We start from the raw sequence: 25,740 nt of genomic DNA on the forward strand, positions 1-25,740 counted from the left end.
GCAGTATCATTTGTTCCCACATGGATGAGAAGAAAGGGATACCTGTCAGTGGGCTTTATGAGTGCAGGCAACCTTTCAGTCACGTCTCTAATCTGTCCTCCCGGGAGACAACATGCCTGGCGAGTCCCTGGGTCTTCGTGACATACTTGGGTCTCGATCCCACGCAGCAAGGAGTCTCCCACTACTACCACTCTTCTCTTCTTCTTCTTGTAGGCCTGGGTTTCATCGCCTCTGTTTGACTGACCTTCAGCCTCTTGCTCACTCTCATAAAGGTTCCCCTGTGATTCTTCCTCTGCAGGCTGTCCTCCAGTCTCATCCGCAAGTACCTGGAATCGCTTCCACAGCTCCACTGCTTCCACTGGTGCAGAGTGGCGTCTAGTTCTTCTTCTCCTGTCACCCTTTTCCAAGGAGTATCCTCTACTCCATTTTTCTTCACCTCAGCATTTCCCACTGCCTCATCTTGCTGTTGCTCTTCAAGCTTCTGATCTTCCCTTTGCTGCTGTAGTTCCCCCATTCTGTCCAAGAACTCTTCGTGTTCTCTTATTCCCCGGAGGGTCGACAGTCGCCGCTCCAGTCCACTTACTTTTTCTTCCAGCAGCGTGATCAACTTGCACTTGGTGTAGGCCATGTTGTTCTCAGGCAAGAAAACAAACATTGCACACACCTTGCAGGTCACCACCGCTGGAGAGTCCTGTCCTTCCATAGCCTCTTTTCCCTTTTTGTGTCTAGCCTTGTGATTGTTCTAGACTAGCCTGTGCCTGCTCCTCTACTCAGTAGAGGTTAAAAGCAGAGTCCCACTGGTGTGAAAGTGTGTGTTACAAGACAAATAAATGGAAAAAAGTTAGTTAAAAAAATAAAAAATAAAAATAATAATAAAAAAATGTTAGAACCCTGTTCATACCTTGGGTACCCTGTTCAGGCATTAAGCTAGTCTGAGCTGAATAACTTAGAGGAAACGACTCTCAGTTCATTATATCGCAAGGATTACGAGTTGGACAAATCAATATACTGAACCACGTAAACATGAATTTTGGTGAGTAATTACTCTTCCAGCTGCATCATCAGAGAATCCTTACCACCTTGACTAAAAGCTTTGCAGGATGATTAAAGGTATTTAAGTGCTAGTAATACATTTTCAATGAGATTGGATACGTATACACCTCAAGAAAATAGGTGTGTGTGTATGTTGGGGGGTGGGTATGAACTGTGGAAGTTGCTGCATGTTGAAAATTTGTGTAAACAGAAATAATGTATACATTATTTTGTTAAAGGATTGTCGGCAAACATTTCATGGTGTTTCATACAGGTTGTGTGTTTTAACTTAAGTACACAGGACCATAATGACTTCATTGTCACTTTAGAAATCCCTCAGAACTCAGAATGTACACTGCTGTAAGATGCAATAAAATGTCACCTTTTCCACAAACACCAATGAGTGATGGCCACTAACATGGACAGCTTTAAAGGGGGATGAGAGAAATTTATGGAAGATAAAACTATGAATGGCTACTAGTCATGATGGCTATGGATTATTTCCAGTATCAGAGGCAACACGTCTCTGCATGCCAGTTGCTCGTAACATGACCAGGATGGTGCTATTATACTCATGTCCTGCTTTGGGCTTCCCAAACAGGGATGGCCCTACACTAGCTGCCAGCAACTGGCACCCTAGGCGAACCATGCAATCAGCACCCCCACCCCCAGGGCGGAGCTAGGCTGAAGTTTTTGGTAAACTGGGAAACATTTTGCCCCTATTTTCCATTCAATGAAGAGGCATCCCACCCCATCCCCTGCATCTTCGGAAGCAGAAATATTATCATTTATAATAAAATGCGCCCAAAGTTGGTTTTTTGTTTTGTTTTACTAAGCACTGTACCAGCACAGACGGTCTGATAAAAACAAGAAAGGAGATGAATACAGCCATCCTCTCTGCTAGGAACTGAAGTTCCATCCACAACACCCAAGGGTGATCCCTGGAAGAAGGGTCCGAGTTACATCCTCAGGGCAATATAGCCAACAAAGTGCCACCAGCCCCTTGGCTCACTCCCCTCTGTATGCGTGTGGGAATTGAAATAATGACATCTTCATTATTTTATTTGTATTTTTAAAATTTGTATCTTTCCCCCCTCAAATTTGGAGCCCTGCTTAACTTGGTGCCCTAGGCAACCGCCTAGTTCACCAATATGAACAGGTGGCCCTTGTTCCCACAGGTAGTTGGTTGGCCACTGTGGGAACAATGGCCTAGAGAGACCTTTAGTCTGATCCAGCATGGCTCTTCTTTCAAATTTCACAAGATTTGCTCTAGTTTTTTTGGCCAGATTTCAGAGGAAAACAGCAGCAAAAGAAGGGAATTGGGTTTATTGTAAAGATTGTTTGCTATGAATTTGATCAGGAGCACACACAAAAATAGAGAGAGGTCTACAGCTGGAGCACTGAACTATTTTCAGTGGACTACCTATTGTCTGGTGCTTTCTTGGATTCTTGCAAGGAATGCTTAACCCAGATTAGTTATGCCTTAACTGTAAGAGATCCTGAGTATGCATTTTTCCTTTGTACATTAACAATCAGTCGATAGACCTTTCGGGACTCTAGTTAAAAAAAAAAGAAAAAGTAGACCATGCAGGACTGAAGTTAGTCTACATCTGGATCAAGAAACTCCCCAAATTCCCTTTCCCTGTCATGTTCTGTTCAACCTCACTTCCTTGAACGTTGATGGGCAGGCGGGGAGAAAAGAGACATTACTAGTTTTGTACTAGCGGTTGTGAATATGCAAGGGAGAAAAGGGAACAGTCATTATGCGGGTCAACACAAATGTACTACACAGTGCGTGTTTCCGCGTTTAAAACAGCCAAAACTGAACGGGGGTGGGGGGAGAGGAACAACTACAACAAAGGACTCCATAGCCCTTAAACTCCTTTCTGCACCAGGTGAAGACCTTTTATTTTCCCAGCATTTTAGCATCCTAGTCTTTTACCTCTGCTGTTTTAAACCTGTATTTTAAATCTCGGCATTATTTATTGGATTTATTCTGGTTGCACTTCTATAGTGTGGTGTTCAGCTTCCATATTGTGTGTGTGTGTGTGTGTGTGTGTGTGTATATATATATATATATATATATATATATATATTATGCTGTTATCTTGTGTTTTCTGTTTTTGTGAACTGCCCAGAGAGCTTCAGCTATTGGGCAGTAAGTACAGAAACGAAAGAAGGAAATAAACATGAACGAGCCACCCCCGATTTGAAGCGCGAGAGGGGCTACTCCAGAACCCCGGCGTCGGATCCGTTTTCTCCGAGCGGAGCTGCGAGCGGCCGTTTCTCCCGCTAGAAGGCGCCGCTGCCTCCGCGACTCTCCCTCCGCTCTCTCCCCCTCACAGGCTTCCCGGCGCCTGCCGTGGGGCGGCGATCCCAGCCTGAGGCCGCTCGGAATCGGCTCCGCTTCGGCAGCAGAGCGGAGAGGCGCCCGAGACGGGTGTCGGGTCCCTTCCTCGCCGTTGTGAAGCGGCCGGGAGGAGGGCCGGCGCCAGAATGCCGCGCGAGGAGCCGCGCGGCTGCCTCCCGACGCCGCCCGCCTTCGCCGCCTGCTTTTTCCTCCTGTCGCTTTGCACCCGGGGTGAGTAGCAGCAGCAGCAGCAGCAGCTCGGGCGGACCGGGGACATTTTGTTGCTCTGGGGGCGGCGGGGAGCGTCTCCGCCGCCTGCCCTGGCGGGAAAAGCAGTCGAAGAGCAGCGGCAGCCGCAGCAGATCGCCCTCTGCCCGCTCGTGAGGGGAGCCGGATGGAGCGCGAGCTTCCCCCTTCCTTGAAGTTTGTTAGTGGGATGGGCCGGCGCGGTGGCTGGCGAAGAGCGGAGGGAAGTCGCTTCCCCTTCGCCCCCTCGGCATCGTCGGGCGGCCGCCGCGTTCCCCTCCCTTGTGCCCGTCCCTCTCTCTCCCTTCAGGATATCGGCTCGCCGGGGTGAGTCGAGCCGCCGCCAGAAAGTCCTGAGGCGAAGCTCTTGTTTTCCCTGAGGCGAGGCGAGGCGAGGCGAGGCGAGGCGGGGGGAGTCTGAGCGCCCGGGCAAGAGTGGCCGCTTTGTGGACAAACTCCGGCGGGGTAGCCCGTGTCGGTCCGCGGCGGCAGATGCGGGGGTAAAAAAGGGGAGCGTCTTGTGTGGCGCCTGAAAGGCGAAAGCATTCCATGTTTCGCAGAAGCTTTTCGAGGGCCGGAGCCCGCTTCTTCGGATGTTGCGTCTGAGGAAGCGGGCGTCTCTTCAGCCCGTGAACGCTGCCTCCGCGCGCGCACACACACACACACGCACACACGCGCGCGCGAAATCTGTGACTTCTTTTTGAGAGGTCGAGCGCCCATAACAGACGCCACAGAACCCAAGATCGCCACCTTCAGCTTCACGAGGGTTAGACCAGAGCAACGGCCAAGCTGCTCTCGATTCCAGACCCCGTTATTAATTCAGCCGCTTGACTCCACCTGTAAGCTTGCAGTGGGTAGGGGAAAGTCCAGGGCGAGATCTACACGAGCGCTTTCTGTCAGCACTGAAGCGCACTGATGACTGTTGGGGCACATTGCACATTCTGTATGCTGCTGTTCTAGCCTTATTTCCTGCTTTTTATTCCGAATTATCCAACATATCGCAACAGATGTCATCGTGCGTGCTAGGAGGTATAAATGTGGAAGAGGGATAAGAGTGTCACCGTGATGGGATCATGGGGATGTGACATGACATGCAGATCTGACCCAGCTCTCTGGCTCCAAACATGACAAGGTGGTTTAAGGCTGTATTGCTGAATGCACTTACTAGGGCATGAGCTCCCAGTGGTCTAGCTAGGGTTGGACCTTGGGGCCATAGACCTGGGCCCAATAGCTCCTGCCCCGGGGAGGGGCAGGTGACCACCTTGAGGTAGGTGATGAGCGCAACAAATTCCATTTTATTCCATTTATTCATGATGGTGCTGTGATTTAAGGGAGCTTGAAATGCAAAACGGTACCTGCTCAGAGTTGTTGTTCGTTTGTTTTTAAATCAGGGTTGGCGAGCATTTTAATATATAAGGAATGTAGAAGCAGTTGTAAAGCATGGAATGGTGGAGGGTGGGGGGAGAAATGTTAATTAGGTGCTTGACAACTGAAATAATACACGTGGACGTGTAATGCCCCTCCTCCCTGCCAAGAATTAGGTCCTGGGTCTAAAATTACTCAGCTGCATCACTGTAAGTTCCACTGAATACAGTGGGACTTACTAATGAGTAAGCATGCATAGGATTGCACTGAGTAGGTTTCTTTTTTTAAAGGGATGGTTAAAGGGGCATTTCCTCATAGAATTGGCACTTCCTGGCAGAGTGCTGATTCCATGGCCAGGACTTGCGCAGTTGTGCTCTGCCCATGTGGTTGGTCATTTTAAAGCACTGGTCTTCAACTGGTGGATCTAGATCCACAGTTGTTTTACAACCTGACTATTTTGCCCAGTAACCAGAATCATGGTTACTGTGACTCAGCAGACATGTGGTGGGCTTATAGCTCCTTTTAGGGGGAAGGGACTGAATATGATAGAGGCAGGCAACCTTTTTGGCTCCGTGGGCACATTTGGCAAGTTGAGAAACTGTCCTGGGCACCACCACAAAATAGCTGCCATGGGAGGTGTGGCTAGTCAGAAAGGACAAGTAACCTGCCCAAAAGACTGAATACATAGCAGAGGTGGGGTCTGAGCCCCAGCACACTAAAGAACTCCTTTGAACCTACAACTGCTAAGAAAATGTGTTTATATTTTAAATAAACTTGGGAGGGGTAGGGCACCTTGGGGGGGGGGGGTTGCAAGGAAAGCTGTCCAGGGGTGCGTTGGTGCCTGTGGGCCCCACGTTGCTTACCCCTGGTATATGGTATTTTCCCACTTTTCCCCTGCTTGCTCTTTCTGCATTTTATCTTTTAGCACATTTGCTTCCAGAATGTCATTGAAATAGTGCACCTTAATTGCTATATTAAAGGTAAAAGGTGTCCCCAACCAGTCGTGTCCGACTCTAGGGTGTGGTGCTCATCTCCATTTCTAAGCCGAAGAGCCAGCGCTGTCCAAAGACGCTTCCGTGGTCATGTGGCTGGCATGACTGAACACCGAGGTGCACGGAACGCTGTTACCTTTCCTGCCAAAGCAGTACCTATTTATCTACTTGCAATTTTTTGCTTTCGAACTGCTAGGTTGGCAGAAGCTGGGACTGAAGATGGGAGCTCACTCCGTCATGCGGCACTCGGGTCTCGAACTGCTGCCCTGCCGACCTTCCGGTCTGCGGTTCAGCATCTTAACCACTAAGCCACCGTGGCCCCTAATTGCTATATTACAGGGAGCTTACTGTGTAAGTCTATCCTATCAGGATAGTCTGCTGCCTCCGAACTTGCAGGGTGGGTAGAGCACGGAGGGGATCCTCTCCTCTGCACTGCGGCTGCCCTGCATTTGTGGCTGGACGACTGATTTTGGTTGTCTAGCAGGGGACCTTGGAGTGAGGGGAGGGGAGGCTGCACGGCACATACGAAGCGTCATAACAATGCTTCCACAGTCTCTTCCCCTCCCTGCCCCCGGGAACACCCCCTTTTTGCCCTCTCCATGGTGCAGGGGAAGAACTGTACTGCCTACAAGGCAGTGGGGAGCACAATTTTTAGGAACCGAGCTTGGAGCCCTGGCTCCAAAATTGGTTCCCAGAAACCAAAAAATTCTACGGCCGTCTAGACACTGTCTAGCGGCCATAGGATTGCTCTCCGTGTCTATTTCAGGAAGCATCAAGTCACCTCTTGTCCTAGGTGCTGAAATGAAATCATGGCATCGGTTGATTATTTCCCCTGTATCCAAGGTATGTTAGACACAGCAAATCCATATGTTATTAATCCATGATATTTAAATGTGTCATAGAAATATCATGACATAATATTTAGATTTTTCAGCTTAATTCTCTAAACTCTTAACACTAGTAAGCCTTGTTTAGCTATATGTCACAGGGCTGTTGCTGCTATGTACAGCAGCAGTCAAGAGAATTGATATAAAAGCTTCACAGTGGGAAAAAAGACTGTTTTTAATGTTTTATTGCACCTGCCTGCCTCTGTATCAAAGATCCTGAACTTTCTGAATAATAACGGAAAAAGCAAATTGTAGAAATGTATCAGTAATAGGTTTAGAGTGTGGTGAAAGTAAATTAAAAATGTAATACTGGGCAGGCAGATGGGTTTTCATTAAACAATAAATATCATGGAATCTCTTATGATTGCTCTTGTAAAAGTAAAAATGCCAGTTATAGGGAAAAGAAAAGAAAGCTCTGAAGCAAATACATTGTAATAACAATTATCCTTGCAGGGAAGAAAACTGTGTGCAAATGAAGATCTTCTCTATTGGCATCCTAAGACTTGGCCATATTTGTTTCTTAAGTTAAGGAAGTCTTTGCTACATTTGGAGAGTCTATCTGGCAGCATATCCTCATATATAGGTACACCAGAAGAAAAGGGAGCTGGGCATGCATGCTTAATTAAAAAAACCTTTCATTTAAAAAAAAAGTGATTGTACAGGAGACCCAGTAGTGACAGACAATTAACACCAAGGAGTGGAAGAGCGGGTGGTAAAGTCTCAATTGTGGTATCACAGTCAATTTATTTAATAATATTTATATTCCTCATTTCACAAAGATTTTTCCCAGGGTGGTTGCATTCCTGTAGTGATAGCTCCTGCTTCTCTGTGCACAGAGAAAAGAAGTTTCTCCATGCAGAGATGCACATGCATGCCTTTCTTTGCATGGATGTCAGGGGTTGGGGCTTTGGGGGAGGGTCCACCCTCTGATGTCATCTGGCCCCGAGTAGATGAGCTGGAGAGCAATCTGGCCTCTGGGGCATAACTTCCCCAGCCCTGCTGTGCCAGAACATCAAATGAAACATCCTTCCCAGAGAGACCCGTCAGGCTGTTTCACTGTCCAGTTTTAGACAACTTGTTAATACTTTTGTTTCAGCAGGCTTCTAAAAAATTGTGTTGTGAATGGATTTTTTCCTTATTCTAATATAGCACTAACGTTTCTAGTGTACTGTGACATCACATTGCTTTCAACAGAGAGCTACAACTCAGCCTGTAGTTGGTGAAGGTGAACACTGAGTAGGTGATGCATAGTGCTTTAAATATAATACAGGAGGGAGAATCGGCCATTTGAGTCATCTTAACTGTACTGGCATCATATTTATGTTAGAGCTGTGCTGTGTCTGAACTGGAAAGAAAAAATGGCGTTATGGGCTTCTGTAGTTCAAGTATACTAGGGAATGGTCTGAGGGAACATTGTGCTGCTATGCCATTAAAAACTAAGTAGGTCTTAAAGAGGCCAGCACCTGGATGGGAAACTCTTTGAGAGACCCATGTTAAGGTACTCTGAACTTCAACAGGATATGCAAATAAATAAATACTATCTTTGCAGTGTCTTAAAATAAGAATTTAATAGAAAGGTTTTAAAATATTTCAGTGGCATGGAAGCAGCTTATATGTTTCCAAAGAGATGATTAAAACAGCTTTCCTCTTTTATTGCAAAATGAGATTTCATAATAGTCTTCTGCTTTCAAGATGGCACTTTTAAGCTCTTTGCTTATTGAAAAGGAATTTTTCAGTTCCCTTTCCATCTCCTAGTGGCATTACCCATCCCAATTTGTGCATTGAAAACAGTTTAAACTTAAAAATGGAGAAACTCTCACTGTAAATGTGTAAGCATAAAGCGTTATCAGGCAGTAGGTGAAAATTGGCAAGTCTGATCTCTTCTTTTGATTCTTATTTCTGTTTCTGTTATCTGGGGAAACAGACATCATACAAGTAAAAATGGAGAGAGGTGAAAATGCAGCATATCTGTAAGAACAGCTTCCCTTTACTTTCAGCCAGATTTTCTAGGATGGTAGCAGAATGGCTGTTGATATTTTGCTAGTTAAGGTGAGAATTTCTCCCTAGGAACAGATATTTAGCTGTGCTGTGCTAGATCAAACCAACTAAACTTGTCAGCAAGCTGATAATATTCTATATTATACCTACCATAGAAATCTCAAAAACAGGGAGATAAGTAAGAGAAAATCCAATTCATTGATTGTTTTTCAAGGCTGATTCTCAAGAATATATTAAGATTCAAGGAATAGTTATAAGATTGCTTGTGATCGCACTTTGAAAGATCTCCAGGGAAAGGAAAGTTGAGGGTTCTGTCTTGTAATATGCTACAGAAGTATACCATTTGATGAACAGAGGTTGGCAATCAATAGGTTTATACTTGTGGACCACAGACTATTGATAATGTTGTTCTTATTTCTAAAGCGCCTAAGGGCACAATGCAGCGCATCTTTAGATAGGAATAAGCCCTACAATTCCCAGCATTCCCCATCCAGCATGACTGGCTGGGGAATGCTGGGAATTGTAGGACTTTTTTCGCCCTAAACATGCATAAGATTGCACCCTAAAATGTTCTAACAACTATCCAGCGATAAAAAGATAAGCCACACAGGCTCACAATCTACAAAACATGATACATACAAAAAAAGAAATAGAGGGGGAAGAAAGCATATTTGGGTACCAGTTCTTGAAGTTACCTGATCTCAGCAGTTTTATCCAATTGATATACAGGGGGGAAAGCAGTCTTTGAGATGATAGACACTACCACCACCCTTTGTATTTTCAAGTGTATGATAATAGCTAGAAGGAGGCCAGTAAACTGTGTTTGAATCCAGTGGTGCCTTTCCATTGTGGAAAAACTTTTGATCCAGCACCATCTTCCACTAATGGAAGAGGAAGGGAGGCTATTTTTACCTATTCCCCCCTTTCCCCTACAGCTTTCTATGCCCCTTGAAAAACTGCTCCAGAGGGTTGGGGGATCCACCAGAACAGCATGGAAGGTGACATGATTGGCAAGAGGGGGAATCAGCAGTTATCACCTCCTCTTCCATTAGGAGAGGCCTCTGCTCAAACAAAGACTATTCCATTAATGGAAGGACACCACTGGATATAACCCATACGTATGTTCTCATTCCTGACAAAATAGGGGCCAGGTACTTTGCTACTAAATTCCCTGTTGCTTAAATGTCAGTAGTGATCTCAAATTTTATGTAGCAGCACACAGTAATCATATATTATCATCCTCTCTCTTTTCCATGTTCAGGCACGAGTACCTTGCTTTTGTAGCCAAAATGGCACAACTTGTGCACAACAGGGATATAACATCCTTGGGTGAACCCTAAGGTTTGCAGAAGTACGAAAAAACTTTAGGAAAAAACCTTGAGTGGGAGAGAACATCCAAAACAGCCCAATGTGGACTGAGCATACTGTGTGGCTGTAGAACACTGACTGACTGGAAAGGGACAGGACAGAAAGCCAGGCAGGAGGGACATAGGAATGAAATATCCTGGAAAAGGGTATGCTGGCTGGCTGGAACCCTGAAACATTTGCCAATATTTTGTTGCAGTTCCCACTTGTTTATATGAATAGTAAACATAGTTGCTGAGTTATGATGGCTATGTAGCCAAAATGGGGCTACTGAGAAAGAAGAGGGGGGTATCAGCATGCTTGGGGGAAACCCAAAGTTTGCAGAAGTGGGAAAAAATATTTAGGGGGAAAAAATGAGCCAAAAATAAAACACATACCCAAACACAGCATAATGAAGACTGAGTGTGCTCAGTAGCCATAGAATGTGGACTGATGGGTGGGGGAGGGGGAGGAATGGAGTATCCTGAAAAAAGGCATGGCTGTCTGGCTGGAACACTGAACAGAAGCACTCCACATTCAAACATTTTGTTACAACTCTGAGTTGTACTTAATATTTATGAATTTAATCCCTGTATTAAAGGGATTAAGGGCATAATCCTATGGGGATGGCTGTAAGCCTCTCAACTTGGAGGATTACAGCCATGCAATGCAGAGCAAGAGGAGTGGTGGAGATAATTTTCGCCTCTGTGCTCCCCCCAGCTCTGCAGTTTTGCTTGACGGGCGTTTTCACCCATCTAGCTGAGGTACTGGGGAGGGGGAGGGAAGGAGGCTGGGGAGGCCTGGGAATATAGTGTAAACTGTCCCCTTCCCTCTCCACCCTGCTCAATGGCATGCACCTTTCCCTTCCCTCCGAGGTCACCTTTGTGACCTTGGAGAGGCAGCTGGTGTGGTTCTCTCCATGCCAGCTGTGAGGGGGAGGGGCAGGGAGCTCAGACCCTTGGGTCCAACATGGAAGTGCTGTCTCTGACCTTGTATCCAGGAATCTGAACTATCCTATCCCCCTCCAGACTCTGTCAAGGGGCCATAGGATTGCTCTCCCCATTATCTTTTAATCCCTTTAATTAAAGATATTGCAATCCTATACATATTTAATTGGGAACAAGCCCCTTTTTATTTTGCGAATTTCTTACAAAAGGTGTACAATCCTATACACATTTAACTTGGAACAAGCTCCATTTTTTATTTTATAAGTTTCTATACATTCTAATGTACAGTTATCCTCATTAATATTTCAGTATGGAGCATTTATCTCAGCGCATCCGGAGTTAGTAGTTCACCTGATCTATACCTAGTCCACTAACTAATAAACTGAGCCCTTGTTTTGCTGTTTTTTAAAGTCTGTATTGAGTTTATCTGTCCATTCCACAACAGTTTACAACTGATAATCTTGTTCATGAACATAATATTTTCTATCCTCTTTCTCTGTTGGTAATATTCATGGTATATGAAGTGTTCACCAAGCGTTTGCCAGCAAGATATGTGCTGCAATTAACATATACATTACCATAACCATATAGTCTTTAAGCATCTGATTTTAATATGTCCCAAAAGTATAGTAAAGGGAATTAACTGTAATTCAAAACCTGTAATTCCTTTTATACAATTTATAATCTCATTCCAATATTGCCTAACCGGACTACAGTACCACCATACGTGAGCAAAAGTTCCTCTTCTACTCCTCCAACAATGTGTGTTAGTACTAGAAACAATCTAGATCTATACATTGTGGCATAATACCACATGTTTTGTTATTTGGGGTTGCCTGCAATTCAGTCCAGGTGGAAACAACTGCTGGCTGTTCTTCTTGCTACCTCTGTCCCAAGAGAAGAATAGCAGAGCCCTCACAAGTATGCTTGGGTCCATACTTGGGAGTAGCTTGAAAGGTAAGGTAACCCTGGAGCTTGATAGATCTTGTCCCCTTTCTCCTGAACTCAAACTCCTGAAGAGCTTGCTCTCTTAAGGTGCAATCCTATGCATGTTTAGACAGAATAAAGTCCTACAACTCCCAGCATGCCCCAGCCAGGGGCATGTAGGACTTTATTCTGTCTAAACATGCATAGGACTGTGCCGTTAGTTAATATTTGAAATATCTTCTCAGGCTATTTCAGGTATATAGATCTAAAAGAAGCTTGTGTGTATGGTGGGCTGAATTCTAATCTCATCAGTCATTGAATGATGATTTGGGAATATTTTTAAATTAGGTAATGCTCTCAGTGTTCCTGTGTATTGAAAGACTGAAAACAGATGCCAGATAAAGTCTATAGTTTAGGGAATAGAAACATTATAGGAAAAGGGAAGCAGGAATGTAATCAATAATAACCACTTGGGCTCAACTTTGTGAACTGAACCATTGGAGCAGCAAGTAAAAGGAATGAGGGATGGAAGTGCTGGCTTAAACAAGGGGAAAGCGTCCGTATATTTTTGACAGTACAAACATGACTGAAGCATGTTTGCAATACTATACCCACTTACCTGGAAGTAAGCCCCATTAATGTGCTGTGAGAGAGAAGTTATAAATAATTCCTTACAGAATTTTCTCTATAGTGTTGGAGTTTAAAAAAAAACAAAAACCAGTTGGCCTCTTCTCTGGGCTAACTATGTATAATCCTTGATTTGTTTCAGAGTTCACAGGTATTAATATTTTATAGGTTCTGTGCTTCATGACATACTTAAAACTTATGATGAGACAGGCAGCATTTCTTTAGTCTCAGCTGCATATTTAAGTTTGCATCTCCTTACGTGGCCTCTCACCTTCTTGCAAAACTAACAAACCGTGTATACCATGTTTATGTAGTCTGCAAAGGAATACATTTTATATTACCTGGAATACATCCCAGGTAATATATTATTTTTTAGGTAAATACAAAGTTTCTCCAAAGCAGCATGCATGTGTTGACCTTGAAATTGCAATTTTGAAAATAGGGGACATGGATTTGGCTTGCTGTTTGCATATGCAAAGTATTTCTTCTGTGAAGCTCAAAACGCAATTAAGACTCTTACAACCTGATCCAAAGCATGTTTACTCAAAAGTAAATTCCATTTATTCTAATGGGACTGTTGTAGTACATATACTTAGGAATGCAGCCATGGATTCTAAACTAGCATTTCAAGGATTGTCATGGTAGATTTAAGGTATAAAAATGTAATTAGGTGGGAATTGACAAGATACGGAGGCTTTCCAAATGATTTCCATAGCTTTGTTCCTATGCTCCTATTATCTAAATCGCTTTCTTGTCCTATTTAGACATAATTTGTCAAATCTGAAATGATCTACCATTAGGTTATGCAAACGTTCTTGAGAGATATGAGAGGCCTTTTGTAAGTACCTAACACCTAGTTTGACTTTAGTAGTTTAACTGGGACCAGGTTATCTACTAGCGGTGTGCACTGGATTCAGGGCCTATGGCATACTTGGTTTTGGCACTTGCAATGCTTCCCCAGCCCTCATCTTTTTGCTTCCACAGCTTCCCATCTGCAAGTGTCCTCTGCTCACTAAACTGCTCCTTCGGTGAAGTACCTCAACTCTGAATCTTTACCACTCTTAGCTGTTCCAGCATGCTCTCATACATGTCTGTGCCAGGCTGGCAAGGGTGTTTATGTTATTTCAGGTACCCCCCTGCTGCTTCTGCCTGCGTGTCCTGCCTGGTGCCATGAAATAATGGGCTTGATTGTCATGCTGGATGTGGGAAGTCATGGGTCTAAGGCATACTTGTATCTGGTGCACAAGCATAATGCAGCTTCCTCTGTCCAAATTGATGTCAGTGCGTACCTCAACTCTAAACCTTAAAATATTTTTTTTGCCACTCCAGCACAGTGCCTGGCAAGGGGCTGGGCCTGGCAAGTATGTTTCAGTGAGCTACTGCTGCCTGCCTACTACCTCTGGCCACTGCTCATGTATTAGTGCAGTACTTTAACTCTAAAGTTTAAAACGCTTTATAGGGTTAGCATGGTGCTTAGAATTAGTACTGGGACTGTGTACATGACAGGCAAAGAAGTTTTGTTTGAGTGACCTGCTGCCCACCAGGTTCCTCAGACAACTTTGCATGCTGTTCTCTGTGCATTATATCAGTTCTGATTCTAAACACATTGCTGTGCCAACATAGTGCCCCTTCAGTAATATGAGGACTGTAATACTGTAATCAGGGAGTGCTTGCTGTTGGAAAAGGTGCATGTAACTTCCATGCCAGACAGGACTAGGAGGATATGGGTGCAGGATTGGGTGCTTGCTTGAAAAGTGCTGAATATTCAGGTCCTCCTGTCTCTGCCACGTGCCCACATCCACCACATCCTGTCAGCTTTGCAGTGCACCTTCTATGATTTTGGTGCCCATTGAACAGAAAACAAAAAAACCTCAAACTGTATTTCATTCATCATAACTCCTAGCCATTGCACCTAATCTTCTGAATTTGTTGAGGTTTCTTCTGTATGGGGTACTTCTGGGATGTCTGTTGCTTTCATACAAATTGCCTCCCCCACAAAACAGAAAGGTTAAGTGAACATCTTTTTTTCAAACCTCCAAACTGTAAAGACTGCTGTTGCACAAAAGTCGCTGCACCTATCCTTCTGAAGTTTTACAGGCAGTGGCAATGTTCAGACATCGCTTTAAGCAATAGTGGCTTAATAAGCTACTCACAGTAGCTTGTTTTTGAAATAATCCACGATACCCCATCACATGACAGGGCGAATAAGCTACTTTGCCTAATCTAACCCATCTCCCTATCCCTTGTCCCACTGCAGTCCTCCCACCTGAGCAGTGGCACTGTTTCATCCATTCATTACATCGCAGCAGGGGCTACAAGGAGCAAAAACCCAGTGTGCACCAAAAAGGGGGTGACACAAACCCTTGGAAGTTTGCAGGATCAGGACCAAACTTCACATGCAGCCTCTCCTAGTTGGGAGGCACCCGATGCACCATCAAAACCCTGTGCAATTAGACCCAGAGAAGGGAAAATCCCAGGTGCATCTACAAGAGGTGGTGGCTGTAACACCTTGGGGGTTTGCAGGATCAGGACAAAAGTTCATAGGCAGCCTCCCCTAGTTGGGTAGCACCCGATGCATCCACAAAACCCTCAATTGTGCATTTCCCCCCATAGCCATTGCTGTTCCTCTTTATTTTTTAGTTTTCCTTTGCACTTTTGTGCATTTCCAAATTTGCGCATTTTCAGAGTTGAGGACAGTGGTCTTTTCCTCTTTACATTTTCTTTTACACAAATGCCCGTTTGCATATTTTCGCAATAGTGTTCAGAGAAGTCTGTCATTGTGTAACTTCGCTGTAGCAGGATCGCGTGATTTGGGAAGGCTGGCATTCTCAGCAGGGGAAACTGTCATTCTGTTACTTCACAGCTGTGGGTTTGTGTGATCAGGGAGGGCTGGCCACAAAAGGAAAAAGGGGGCAGTAGCTATAACTCTCTGACAGTTTGCTGGAATGGGGTGAAATTGCACAGGTGGGGTGCCTTCATGGGGAGCCTCCAGATGCTGTAGTGGATAATTGTGGAACTGCACTTCTTCATGGAAAAGTGAGCAGTTCTTTCCCTATTCCCCTTTTTCCCCCTATTTCCCAAGTTGCACAGTTTCAAAGTAGCGATCAGGGAAGCCTGTCATTGAGTAACTTCGCTGGAGCAAGGTAGCTCAAAGGAGCGAGGCTGTCATTGTAATTGAGGAAAGCTGTCATTTTGTAATTGTAGCGCAGTACCAGGGAAGGCTGTGCTTGTTCGGCTGCCATTGTCCCTGGGCTGCTTGTCAGGTCTTGGAAAAAGGGCTCTGCAGGCTGAACAGAGCGGCCGCAGGGGTTTTCACTGCTCTTGCCAGCCAACTCTGTAGGTGATTGGAATAAACCATGGTGAGCACTAGACAACATGATAACCAGCAGTGAGTTAACTAACCCTTACTGCAGGCCATGTTTTATCAGAGTGGATTATTTCAGTCAAATAAACCATCATGGATTAAAAAAATCTTGACAGACGACTTGATAACCAACAATGGGTTAAATAAGACATTGTGGCTTATTTAATCCATTGTGGGTTGTCGTGATGTCCAAACCCAGTCTTCCTTTCATTAGAAAGAGCAGCTATGCCTGAAAATTTAATCCAATTCTGTCAAGAAATAAATGTATAGTAGGCGATTCCCTTTAAAAAAATCAGTCTTTTAAGGCTACTTGTACAAAAGGTCCTGCACGTGTTTGCCTGAAATTTGGCAGGCATCATCCACTCAGAACTATGTCTGTAATTTTATTCAATTCTGTCAAAAGGCAAAAAAGGTATAGCCATTTGTTTTTCCAATGAGTTTCTGATTCAGACCCGAGTCAAACTGGGCAGCTTCCAATGTAGTCTGAGCTGAATGGGGCTGTTTTCCAAATCACCAAACTGAATCTTGTCACTGGTGCACACCCATACTATCTACTTTTTATAAGTGTAGGATCTCAGGTTTTTTAAGGGGTTTTAATTGCTAATATGTCATTTTATTCAGTGTGAATTTTGACGTTTGCTTTTTAGTAGTAATTGTGGCTTCACTGTGTAGCAACTGTTAGGTTGACTTCAGGTGAAAGGACCCAGATTTGTGTGGGTTGTCAGCACCTGGGATTTTTTATATGGAACTTCTTGTTTTTCATATACAGTATGAAGTGTGATAGATCTACTTACAGTAGATTTGCCCCCAGAATACTTAAAGGCACAGCAAACATTCCATGATTTTTTTTGCTAATTGACATACTGAAGGTGTTCGGACGATCAAGGGTATAAAAGAAGTCATTGTAGCTTCTCCCCCTGCGCATGCCACGTGTGCGCCTGTCATTTACATAATTACCCACACTGCATCACAGGTTGGTGTGTCGTCTAAATCTGGTGTGCAGTGCAGTGGAGGTGGCTTCGTACCCACCCTACAACCCCTATTGCAATTCGTGGGTTGTAGGATTGGTACGAAGCCACCCCTGCTGCACTTCTTGCTGGGTTCAGATAACACGCCAGTCCATGCTGCAGCACAGTTAATTATGTAAATGACGGATGCACGTGTGGCATGCACAAGGGGCCATGGTGGCTTCTTTTACCCCTGCGATTGTCCAAACCCGGGCACTGTAGTGAGACACATTTTTATCCATGGTATTTTGATTAAATGTGTACAGTAAATTCTGTAGAGTTGGCATTAGGCCTGGCTGGAAGAAAAATAGTCCAAGCAAGGAACTATAAGGTATGATGCAGAAGAAGGCAGATGACCATTTGGGTTTTCCTCAAAATGGATATACAGCAAGTTCTGTCCAGCAGCCTAATCTCCCCAGCATTTAACCAACCCGGGAAAGTGTTAGTGGTTGTCCCCAGGCCCTAGCCTAGCCACTTTTTTGTATCAATGATTACACCCTCTTCATTATACCCTGAATCCTGTGTCTTTAGCTACCAGCCAGACAGCAGTATTAGGAACAGTTGAAACTACAATTAAAAGAGGATTCAGACCAGCAGAATATGCCATGGGAGCGGGAAGAGCAGAAACTCCTTGAATGTCTTCTCTGCTTTCCTGACCTGCCCCCTTTTGTGCTGAAATTACATTATAGGCAACAGCAGGAGCTTATACAGAACAAATGTTGCTTTTTATACAAACGCCTAATAGAGAGCTCTCAGAAGTTAAAAAGTGGCTGTTTCTTATTTAACATGTTAATAAGTTTAAAGGAATACAAACTTTAGGGGGTTCATTCCTCAAAGATGTATTCCCCTTAAAGCAGTTGATTCCTGGGCTTGGTTCTCACTCACAACCTCCTGCTAGGCCAGTGACCTATGTCATGCATGCTATCCTATCCAAACATTGAAGGTAGTATAGAGCAGAATCAAGCACTTCTCCATGTTCATGATCTCCTTATGGATGTAATCCTTGCCCACAAGGAAGGGATGTAAGCAGTGGGGTCCCAAAGAGCTCTTCTAGGAATGGTGCTATTTAACTTATTCATAAGTGATAAAAAGTTGGATGAGCAATGTGGTAGCCATGTTTATGACTGATACCACATTATTCAGGATGGTGAAATCTAAAGCACAATAAGAATTCTAGAGGGATTTCTCTTAAACAGGAATGGGCAACAAAATGGTAAATGAGATTCAATGTAAGCAAGTGGGTAGTAATGGACATTGAGGGGGGGAACCCCTAAATTGGATAAGTTGATATGGTCTTAATTGTTTTGACTACCTTGGAAAAAGATCTTGGGGTTGTGATAATTGAAAATACCAACTGCGTGCTGACAGTGAAAAAGTAAATTCCATGCTATGGTTTATTGGAAAGGAACTGAAAATGAAACTGCAGGTATAATGCCTTTATCTATGGTATAATCATCTTTGGCATATTATATACAGTTCTGGTCATCCCATCTCAAAAAGCATATAGCACTGGAAAGGATACAGAAAAGAGCAACTAAGGGCACAATCCTGTGCATATTTAGACAGAAAAAAATCCTACAACTTCTTTCTGTCTAAACATGCATAGGATTGTGCCCTAAAATTATCAGACTGTTTTAAGTCCCTCTGTATGAGGAAATGCTAAAGCATTTGTGTTTTTTTAGTTTTAGAAAAATTGGCTAATGGTGACTGCAATAGAAATTTGAACCTTGAATAGGATGAGAAGAATCTGTAGAGAGATTCCGCCCACCCCTGATGCTTAAACTGAAGGTTACTCAATGAAATTAATCAACAGTGCTTCGGGAAAAAAAAGCAGCACTATGTTATGCAATAGCTAGGTAATTTGTAGAACTGTCTATGTGTGGATATTTATAATTGTTGCTATTTGTCTCTTCTTCCGTTGTTACTCTTGTTGTTGTTGTTGTTATTAATAATACTATTAAAAATCTGATGTAGCATAGCAGCTAAGAGCCTGTGCTGAGAACCAGGAAGTCCCCGACTTGAACTCTCCTTTGGCATGAACTCATTAGATGGCCTTGGCAAGCCTCTCTCTCTCTCTCTCTCTCTCTCTCTGCCTCAGGGTGCTTCCAGATGAGCACCTAACTTTTCCAGTCAAAAGACATTGTGTAGCTATTCCATCGTTATTTCCTTAAAATATTTTTTGAGGAAAGAAAAAAGGCGGAAGAAGCAGTGGAAAAAATGGTAAAGGTTACAAGTTGAAGACAACATCTGGATTGCATGACAAAAGGCTTGTCAGGAAGTACCCACAGTGCCCCTATCTTGTGGGTTCCTGGTTGACAGCTGGTTGGCCACTGTGTGAACAGAATGCTGGACTAGATGGACCCTTGGTCTGATCCAGCAGGGCTCTTATATTCTTAGGTTCTTAATATGTGGGATAATACTGACTTGCAGGATGGATGGGCAACCAGAGGCCTTAGGGCCACATGGGGTCCTCACCCTAATTTCAAAAGCCCTCTGCCTGCAATCAGTTCAGACCTCTGGAATGAGTGATCTGTCCCTTCCCTGGAAGGCTGCTGTGCAGGAAGGAAGAGGGAGAGTGAAAAGGGGGGTTGTAGAAAGAGAAAAGAGGTGATCTACCCACTTTTGCCTTAGGCCCGTGCTCAACATTGGCCTTGGCTCCACTCACTGCCAACATGCAATCCCTGAAAGATTACCCAAGAGGGAATGTGGCTCTCCTTAGAAAAAAGGTTGCCCACCTCTGTCTTAACAGGGTTGTTGCAAGGATTAGCTAGTTAACGTACAAGAAGCACTTTGAACTCTTGAAAGTACGTAGAGAAATGTTAAGCAAGTCTGTCAACAGCTATTAGTCATGTTAGTTAAAGGAAATCTCTAGGTTCAGACTTAACCTGCTTCTGAATACTAGATGCTGCAGACATACAATCAGGGAGGGCTGTTCCCTTTATGTCCTGCATGTAGGCTTTCCAGAGGTATGCAGGAGTAGATTGTCCTTTGCTCTGATCCACCAGGGTTCTTATGTGGGGTTCTTAGAACCCCTTTCCTCAGACAGCTTCCACACATGTATTGCTGTCTAAGATAAGAACCAGTTTCCTAGTAAGGTTGAAGTTCTTTTCCATGAATATAGGCAAGCAAAAATCATCATCATCATCCCTAATGTATGCCCTGAGTAATTCTGTTATTTCCTAGACCTGGGATCTGGGCCAGTTGTTCCCCACCTCCAGTCTAGTTTAATTCTGGCTAGATGACAAACCTATTTTCAGCATATGTGAAATAATATTTGTTCAGTCTAGTTTCTGACCTGTAGTTATCTATCTTTAATTATGACAATTTGGTTTGCATTACCTTGACACATTAGTGGCAGTTGTGTTCACAATTTGCTGCTACTGTTCACAATTTGTGCCCAGGAAGAATGGCTGCTCTTTCCATAACAGAACCTCATGCCTGGCATTATTTCAGGAAAACTGGAGCATGAACTCTGGATTTGACAAAGGTCTTCTCTAATGACAAACTTTAACCTAAGGGTAAAGAGAAATTCAGGTCTCCCATGTGCTAGCACATTGTTCAGTAAACTGAAGCACTAGAGTGGCCCGATGTAATTTTTTTTATACAGGATTTGTTTTGACTTGAAGCCAAAATAAATTGGCTCTACATCAAAGAATGATTTTCTGTCCAGACATGCATGAGAGTAAAATTGTCAGACTACAGCAAATGATACTACTTTTGGAACAGCAGAATTGTCTCATGGTTGAATAAGATTATTACAGGCGTTCTGTGCATTTAAGAGATACTATTATCTAAATTGCCTTTTTTATCCTATTTAGACCTAATTTGTCAAATCTGAAAATGAGATACCATTGTGAGAAAAAGGTAGTTAACTTACTTTTTTCCCTCCCATTTTCAGCTCTAAATGTTGCTGCTGAAGATGCAATGGACCAGGTCGAACTGCTGCCACAGGTACTAAATCATTTTTCCCACCTCCAGGAGACCACTAGCAGTTCTGGAGGAGAGCTTGTCCATAAAATCTGCCAAGCCCGGTCATAAACAGGCCTCCTTGAAATGAAAGAGTGATGTATCATAACTTTGCTTTGTGGGTTGTGTCTTATATACGTTGTTTTGTGAACTGCCTTGTATGCTTCCATGATATGTTTCCATTTTTGGACCGGTAACCTCTCTTAGGGATAGCATTGACTGATTTGGTTTGTACCCAGCCTTTCTACCAGGAAAAAGTGGCACTCAAAGTGGCATAATTGCTATTCCCCTGTGGCTCCATTCCTCACTGCTTTGATCATTTTACGACAGGCTGATCATATGGGAGGGCTGATCGTGTGGTTGCTTTCCAGGGGCAGACTCCAACAGGGTGTTTACACCCCTGCCGATTCTCTTATGCCCCTCCAATTCCATCGCACAAGCACTTTTTAGCACTTCCGGGGCAATCAAAATGAGAGGAAATGCTCATTTCTGGAAGGAGGCAGGTTGGCAGAACTCTCATAAAGGAGTTCCACCGACTTTCCTCCTTCCAGAAACAAGCGTTTCTGCTTGTTTGGGGGCTTCCCCTAGGGAGCGCTAAATCTCCCTTGTGTATGCAGCAGGGGGTCCTGCATGTGCAACAGAATTGGCGGGACCCATCGCTTGTGGAAGGGAATTGGTGGAGCAGAACGAAATTGGTGGGGGCATAAGCGCCCTGTTGGGCTCTGCCCCATGTCAGTGTTGTCCTCAGGAATGTTATGCCTCCAAGGGCCTTCAACCTCTTTGGGTTGGTTGGCACATTTGGAATTTTTATATTGTGTCATGGGTGCTCTCACAAAATGGCTGCCATAGGGGGCTTGCCCATTCACAGAGTGGCTGCCATGGTGGGCATGGGTAGTCATAAAATATTCATTTCCCAGAAGGCAACTGGTAAGACCAAAAGAAAACTAACTTGCTCAAGAACCTAAATTCAAGGCAGAGATAGGGCCTGAGCTTCAAAACACACTTTTGAACCTAAATAACAATGACGCTGGAGGGCAGTATCTTGCTTTGCAATATGCCACCCTTGCACTTAAAAAAAATCTTAAGAAATAAATCTAAAATCAAGAGGGGCAGGGAGCCTGGCGGGCACCAAGAGAGGTGTCAACGGGCACATTGGAACCCATGAGCACCACATTGGGGACCCCAGGCCCACATCATCAGACCCTTCTACTCTGTTACTTGGAGCAGTATGGGATAGATTTATGGGGGAGCAGTGACCGCATTTCTCCTGCTACATAAGAAGTGATCCTTATTCTGCTATGATCATTTTTATGGTTATTAGATTTTAATTGTTTTAATGATGGTTGATATATTTATGTTGTTTGTATTTTTGACATGTATATATTTTTTACTTCTTTACTACCTTGTGAGGGCATTTCCCCTAAGAGATGGCCTATAGATACCTTAAGTATTCTATTTTACATACGAAAGCTCCCACACCATACTTCCATACTACAGTGTTTATAGGCTAATCTCTCTGAAATGTTTGTACCCTTTTCTTTCCAGTCTCTGCTAAATAAGGTATCCTAATTATTTTTATGTTAGAAATATCTAAAGGTTCCTCAACCTTGCTCTCATCTTTTATTTCATTTATATTTATAACTTATTAGTCTCCTTTGCAGCAAAGCACTGTTCAAGGAGATGTACAAACCATATAAAACTACTGTATAAAAACAATGAAACTACCACAAATAATCACAGCAATAAAACAACCTGATGCATGCACCAAAATCTGGCAAAACCCTTTAAGAAACAAAATTGTTAACTTCCCAGAGAAAGCTAAATAGAGAGAGGGCAGAATTCTACAAAGCAGGTGCCATAACTGATACAGCCCTGTCATGCACCTTCTCTGATCTAATCATAATAAATGATGTAATGGAGAACAAGACTTCTGCCAATGACTCTAATAAATTGGGATTAATAATATGGAAAAAGCTGCTCCCAAAGGTATTCAGGGTCTAGGCCAATCATGGTTGCAGTGGTAAGAACCAGGACCTTGAATCTGCTGAGAAGCTAATAAGCAGCCCGTGCAAATGTGCCAGCACTGGAATGTTGTTATCTTGTTTTCACAGACTGGCCAGAACTTGAGCATTCTGGACTAATTGTACTTCTGAATTCAAGGGCAGCTGTACTTAAAACACATTGTTGTTCAGTCGTTCAGTCGTGTCTGACTCTTTGTGAATTCAAGTGAGATATTACCAGTGTATGGTCTTGATTTGAGAAGATGGTTTCAGCCTTCTGCTAACCAAAGTTTGGTAAAAGGCAATCTTGGACACCATGGACAACCTGAGAATCAAGTAGCAGAGCAGGCTCAATCAGAACCTCCCCACCCCAACTGTTTACCTGATTTTATAAGGGGAGCTTAACTGTCCATAATGGGCGATACTCTTTTACCAAAGTACTGTTTAGTACACTTCATGCTGTACAGAACAGAAAAATGACATTATCTCTGTCCAGGAAGTTTATTGACCATGGTAGACAAAGAAAACCAGAAGAGATACAAGGGGTTGACAATGAAAATGGACCAGAATGTCAATAGGGAGCAAGCTGTTTTAAACATAAAAGATAACATGACTGAAAATCCAGAGACTAGAATGGGAGCATAATAAGACTTAGCATTAATATAGTGCAGTCCAAGTGTTCAAAGTGCTTCACATACATTATTTCAGGTATGAATAAACAAGTATGCATATGGACCTAATAGGAGGTTAGATGAGATGGAAGAAGTGAGAATGGGAGTTCAGGAGAATAGTTAGGGATTAAACTGTAGAAACCTTTAAAATAAAAGCGTTCAAAACTTGACATTGATACAAAGAATATCAGGAAGCCAGTGTAGAGACTTTAGGAGCAAGATGACAAGAGAAAGATGAGTTTTATAGGTGAATTTTGGGGATCAGAAGAGATTGTTCACCATTTCCTATCCCAGCAGTCTAGATTTAAGGGTGCTTCAGCCTGCAAAAGCCCCCCAGTAGTTGGTGCAACTGACTAGGACCAGCACAGTCTATTCACTACTTACCACTGATTTTCCATGCATTCCTGGGTATGCATTATAGCACAGCAATGACCATGTTGTGTGGGGAATTAATATCTAAGGAAATATACTATGCAAAATGGTGTATATTTGAAGGAAAGGTGCTTATCCTTGTTTTTCCATGACTGGTACAGATATGCACAGATAAAAGTCACTGTGGTTTAGCATTTATTTTTAAATGATAAAACAGTTTATTGTAAGCTGAATTGTAGCGTGCTTTAGCCACAGCAGATCAGCTCTTCCCTACTCTAGAAAAGGTCCAGAGTACCTCAAGAAAGATCTACCACACTGAGAATGCCATAGCCTCACCCATTTTTTACTATGATATTATGTCACATATTTTGGACAGAGGTTGCTGCCTCAGATAGATGGTATTTTGTCAAATTTTATCAAAAAGTCTCATCACAATGCAGAGTGGGTAGTTTTTGTTGTTTATTCGGTCAGTCGCTTCCGACTCTTCATGACTTCATGGACCAACCCATACCAGAGCTTCCTGTCAGCTGTCGCCACCCCCAGCTCCCCCAAGGTCAGTTCCGTCACCTCCAGAATATCATCCATCCACCTTGCCCTTGGTCGGCTCCTCTTCCTTTTGCCTTCCACTTTCCCTAGCATCAGCATCTTCTCCAGGGTCTCCTGTCTTCTCATTATGTGGCCAAAGTACTTCAGTTTTGCCTTTAAGATCATTCCCTCAAGTGAGCAGTCTGGCTTTATTTCCTGGAGTATGGACTGGTTTGATCTTCTTGCAGTCCAAGGCACTCTCGGAATTTTCCTCCAGCACCACAGTTCAGAAGCATCTATCTTTGCTCAGCCTTCCTTATGGTCCAGCTCTCGCAGCCGTAGGTTACTACGGGGAATAGCATTGCTTTAACTATGCGGACCTTTGTTGTCAGTGTGATGTCTCTGCTCTTCACTATTTTATCAAGATTTCTCATTACTGTCCTCCCAAGAAGTAAACATCTTCTGATTTCCTGGTTTCAGTCAGCGTCTGCAGTAATCTTTGTGCCTAGAAAGACAAAGTCTGTCACTGCCTCTACGTTTTCTCTCTCTATTTGCCAGTTATCCATCAAGCTGGTTGTCATAATCTTGGTTTTTTTGAGGTTGAACTGCAACCCAGCTTTTGCACTTTCTTCTTCCACCTTCGTTAGAAGGTTCCTCAGCTCGTCCTCGCTTTCAAGTAGTATCATCTGCATATCTGAGACTGTTAATGTTTCTTCCAGTGATTTTAACTCCGGCCTTGGATTCATTAATCAAGCCCAGCACGTCGCATGATGTGTTCTGCGTACAGGTTGAATAGGTAGGGTGAGAATATACAACCCTGCTGTACTCCTTTCCCATTCTTAGACCAGTCCGTTGGTCCGTGGTCTGTTTTTACCGTTGCTACTTGGTCATTATACAGATTCCTCAGGAGGCAGACAAGATGACTTGGTATCCCCATACCACCAAGAACTTGCCACAATTTGTTATGATCCACACAGTCAAAGGCTTTAGAATAGTCAATAAAACAGAAATAGATGTTTTTCTGAAACTCCCTGGCTTTCTCCATCCAGCGGATATTGGCAATTTGGTCTCTAGTTCCTCTGCCTTTTCTAAACCCAGCTTGTACATCTGGCAATTCTCG

The 25,740-nt window shown here is 43.6% G+C and overlaps 1 protein-coding gene across 6 annotated transcripts in view; it reads left to right on the forward strand.

The window, feature by feature from the left end:
* Nucleotides 1-25,740, forward strand: part of B3GLCT (beta 3-glucosyltransferase) — a 157,405-nt gene that overhangs the window by 35,420 nt on the left and 96,245 nt on the right. For 3 of the 6 annotated variants that reach the window (XR_014789020.1, XM_084842974.1, XM_084842977.1), the window contains exons 1-2: nucleotides 3,392-3,613; nucleotides 20,985-21,037. Coding sequence is in view for 5 of the 6 variants with exons in the window: in XM_084842974.1 (XP_084699100.1) it covers nucleotides 3,529-3,613; nucleotides 20,985-21,037 (138 nt within the window). In the remaining variant the exon portion in view is untranslated. Of the gene's footprint in view, nucleotides 1-3,391; nucleotides 3,956-18,927; nucleotides 18,943-20,984; nucleotides 21,038-25,740 lie in introns of those variants that run through there. The other 3 variants (XM_084842975.1, XM_084842976.1, XM_084842973.1) reach the window with 3 other exon arrangements.

The sequence above is a fragment of the Heloderma suspectum genome, chromosome 3 (assembly GCF_057233095.1).
Source record: "Heloderma suspectum isolate Gila_16-S chromosome 3, 16-S_ref, whole genome shotgun sequence".
NCBI classification, from domain to species: Eukaryota; Metazoa; Chordata; class Lepidosauria; order Squamata; family Helodermatidae; genus Heloderma; species Heloderma suspectum.